This window comes from Corapipo altera, unplaced genomic scaffold (assembly GCF_003945725.1).
Source record: "Corapipo altera isolate COAL_440 unplaced genomic scaffold, ASM394572v1 132830, whole genome shotgun sequence".
In the NCBI taxonomy this organism is placed as follows: Eukaryota; Metazoa; Chordata; class Aves; order Passeriformes; family Pipridae; genus Corapipo; species Corapipo altera.
In genome coordinates this window covers 1-4,041 of record NW_020887285.1, presented here as the reverse complement: position 1 = coordinate 4,041, position 4,041 = coordinate 1, and the positions used below count along the sequence as shown (strand labels likewise).

Genomic DNA, 4,041 nt, shown 5'->3' with positions numbered 1-4,041 from the left:
GGGTGCCAGGGCAGGGGGATGGGGCATCAGGGGAGTGGGGGAATGCCAGGGCGTGGGGTGCCAGGACATGGTGGGGATGTCAGGGAACGGTGGAACAGGACATGGGGTGCCTGGGTTGGGAGAGGGGGGTTTTAGGGGAAGGGGTGGCGGTGTAATGCAGGGATGACAGGGAAGGGGGTGCCACAGTAATGGGGGGGGTGCCAAGGAATGTGGTACCAGGATGGAAGGGGATGTCAGGGAATGTGGTGCCAGGACACGGGGGATGGCAGGGGATGGGATAACAGAGTGATGGGGGGATGGCGGGAAATGGGGTGCCAGGGGAGTGTATGGGTGTCAGGGAATGGGATACCCGGGCAGGTGATTGGGATCCGGGGCAGAAGGAGGGTGCCAGGGTTGGGGTGCCAGGTTAATGGGGGGATCCCGGTGGGTGGGGTGTCAGGATGCCAGGGGATGGGCCGCCAGGGAAGCGGGTGGATGCCAGGGCGTGGGACAGCAGGGCAGGCGATTGGGATCCAGGGCAGCGGGGGGGGGTGCCAGGGGGCGGTGTGCCAGCCCACGGGATGGCGGGCGGTGGGGCGGAGTGCCGGGGAGATGCCGGGGAGATGCCGGGGAGATGCCGGGGAGCGGGGCTGCGGGGCGGGCTGGGCTGCGGGGAGGATACCGGGGAGCGGGGCGGCGGGGGGGGGGGGGCGCCGGGGCGGCGGGTGGGCTTTCCCCACGCCCTCGCCCCGCCTTCCCCCGCCGTCCCCGCTGCCTGCCCGGCGCTATTTGAAGTGGGACAAGAAATGCTCCACGGGGTATCTCGGGGAGTCGATGCCCAGCGCCTGGCACAGCCCCAGCAGGCGCACGCAAGCCTCGGCCCGCGTGGCCCCGTCGCACGCCACGCTCAGCAGCGGCTCCTCGTACTCGCCGTCCCCCGCCACCTCCTCGAAGAGCCGGTTGAGGCGGACGAGCCCCCGGCCCTGCAGCTCCCGCAGCGCCTCCATCCCGCCGCCGCCCGCCAGCGCCGCGCCGTGCTCCGAGCCCAGGCACATCACCCCGGCCAGGTGGGCGCGGGGCGCGGGGCGGGCGGGCAGCACCGGCGGCACCCCCAGCGCCACCAGCACCGCCGCCAGCAGCAGGTCGGGGCCGTAGACCTCCCGGATCCAGTCGCGCAGGTAGAAGCCCCCCATGCGGGGGTTGATCTCGAGCAGCCGCGGGCCCCCCGGCCCCAGCTTGAGCTCCACGTTGAAGACGCCGTCGCGCAGCCCGCACGCCCGGCAGCACTGCAGGGCCGCCCGCACGAGCTGCGCCTGCCGGTCGGCGGGCAGGCAGGAGGGCAGGCAGGCCGCCGTCTCCAGGAAGGCAGGGACGCGCGTGGGGCCGTTGTCCGACACCCAGGCGCCCACGAGCCGCCCGTCGAAGACCACCAGGTCCACGTCGTGCTCGGTGCCCGGCACGTACTCCATGAGCAGCATGGCGTTGCCCCAGCCCAGCCCGATGCCCGGGTGGTCGGCGTCGTCCCGCAGGTCCCGCCACAGCCTCGCCGCGTGCGCGTGGCACTGCCCGGCGTCCTCCACCAGCCGCACCCCGACGCCTCCGGCCCCGAACTCCAGCTTGGCCACGGCCGGGAAGGGCACGGCGCCCGCCGCCCGCTCCACGTCGCCGTGGCTCTGCAGCCGGCGGCAGGGCACGGCGAAGGCGGCGGGGGGCGGGCGGCCGCGGCGGCAGCGCTGCAGGTGCTGGTGGGTCCGGCTCTTCTGCTTGGCCACGCGGACGGCGGCGGGCGAGCAGCCGCGCAGCCCCAGGCCCTGGCACACCAGCGCCGCCAGCACCACGCAGTCGTCCCAGTAGGAGAGGCAGGCGTGGGGCCGCAGCCCCCGGGAGCGCACCAGCTCCAGCACCCGCTCCGCGTGCTCCTCGTCCCGCCGGTGCTCCCGGCTGTCGTAGGGCAGGAAGGTCTGGACCAGCCCCGCCGCGAAGTGCTCCGGGTCCGACTCCACCAGGTGGATCTGCGTGGCCCAGAGAGGTGTCGCCGGCGACGCCCACCGCCACCGGCCGGGACGCGGCACCCAGCGTGCGCTCCGAGACCTCCGGAGGGCAGCGCCCCAAACCCTCCTCACCCTCAGCCCGTACTCTCGAGCCGCCTCCCACACGAAGCTCTTGCTGACGCCGCCGGCCCCGATGAGCAGGATGTCCTTGCCCTCCACCAGGTGACACTGCGCCCGGTGCAGCATGGCCTCGGCCAGCAGCCGGGGCAGGTCCCCCGCGGGCTCCCCCACGGCGCGCCCCATGGCCTCGGCCAGCACGCAGGTCTCCAGGCACCGCTGGCTGTTGGTGGCCAGGGCCACCAGCTCCAGGGCGTCATCCACACACGCCAGCAAGAAGTCCACACCTGGGGACGGTGACAGTGATGGTGACGCCGCGCTCGGCGCCGCGGGGTGACATCGGGGACCGGCGCCGCCCCTCGCCGCGCTCACCCAGGATGTCGGTGCGGGCGCGGGAGCCGCCGCGCTGCTGCGGGCTCAGCTCGGCCTCGGCGGCCAGGAGGGCGACCATGGCGGCCTCGGTGGCCTCCCGGAGCCGCGTGGCCAGCGCCTGGCGCTGGCTGGAGGCCACCACCCCCCACTGCTGCAGGCTGGAGTCCAGGCCCTGGGGCAGCGCCGCCCCGTGACGCACCGGGCTCTCCGCGCGTCCCACGGCGCAGGCCACCTGCGGGGACACCGGCGCGGCCGTGGGGACACCGGCTGCCCCCCCATCGCCCGGGGACGTGGGCTGCTGCAGCGGCGCGGGGACATGGGCGGCCACACAAGGTAGGGTGACTACCTTGCCACCAGGTATGGGGGTGTTGGCTGCCACCCCATAGCCTGGGGACCCAGCTGCCACCAGGGAATGGGGACATGGGGTGACACATGGACCCAAGGACTGGGATATGGATGGACATATGGATAGCCAGGGGACATGGGGATGTGGGCTGTCATGTTAAGAGCTTGGGAGCACCAGGTGTCACCATGGCTTGGGGACATGGACAGCCACCATAGCTTGGGGACATGTGGGGCCACCAGGACACAGATGGCCACCATGGCCTGGGAACACACAGGGCCACAAGGGCATGGGGACCTGGGCTACTGTGCCAGAGCCTGGGGAACGTGGGCTGGCACCAGGACTTGGAGACACACATGACCACCATGGCTTGGGGACACGGATGGCTTGGGGACACGGATAGCTTGGGGACATGCGGGGCCACCAGGGCTTGGGGACCCACCGTACCTGACAGAGCTGGGGCCGGTCCCCCCAGGACCTGCAGAGCAGGGTGCAGATGCGCAGGGCCACGGGCAGCCGCGGGGCTGGGCTGCCTGGGGGGCGAGCGACAGGGCAGGCACTGTCCCTGCCCAACCCCCCCCCTCCTCCGGGGGCTTTGGGCACCCCCCCCGTGGCACCACGGTGGCCCTGGCCAACCCCAGCCCCAGGGGAGTGGGGGGTACAGCACGGTCATTGTCACCCCCAGCCCCAGGGGACTGTCAGGAGGCAAAGGGGGTCACCTTCCCTCCCATCCCAGGAGACCATTGGAGTCCAGGGTGCCCTTCCCTCCCACCCCAGGTGACCGTGGGGGTCCAGGGTGACTTCCCCCCCAACCAGGGACCGTGGGGGTCCAGGGCGACCACCCTCATGCCCACCCCCAAGATCCCTGGAGTTTGGGCATCCCGATGACCCTCCATCCACCCCCCACCCACTCACCCACCCCAGGGGACAGACACATGACTGGCACAGCCAGGGGGACCTGGAGGGACCCTTCCCCCCCTCCCCCAGGATGGTGGGCGCCCAAGGGCGGGGACCTTACGTGGGGGGGGCACGGGCAGGCGGGCGGTGGGCACCATGGCCTCCAACAGGACGCTGTCCTCCTCCGTCAGCCCCCGGAGCCGGGCACACACCGCCCGCACCACCGCCACCCCCTCCTCCTTCCGGTGGGTGCTGTGGGTGCCCGTCCCCCGCCACCGCCACCCCGCCGGCCGCACCATCACCTGTGGGCACCTCCGTGTCACCCCGTGGGCACCCACTGTC

The 4,041-nt window shown here is 72.7% G+C and overlaps 1 protein-coding gene across 1 annotated transcript; it reads right to left on the bottom strand.

The window, feature by feature from the left end:
* Positions 1–749: 749 nt before the first annotated feature.
* LOC113941549 (carnosine synthase 1-like) lies at positions 750–4,007 on the bottom strand (the record flags this gene model as incomplete). The annotated part of the gene is made up of 5 exons (XM_027632706.1): positions 750–1,991; positions 2,103–2,374; positions 2,460–2,691; positions 3,250–3,335; positions 3,821–4,007. Coding segments are annotated over 5 exons (2,004 nt in total), but the record flags the coding sequence as incomplete, so codon positions are not given.
* Positions 4,008–4,041: the final 34 nt, after the last annotated feature.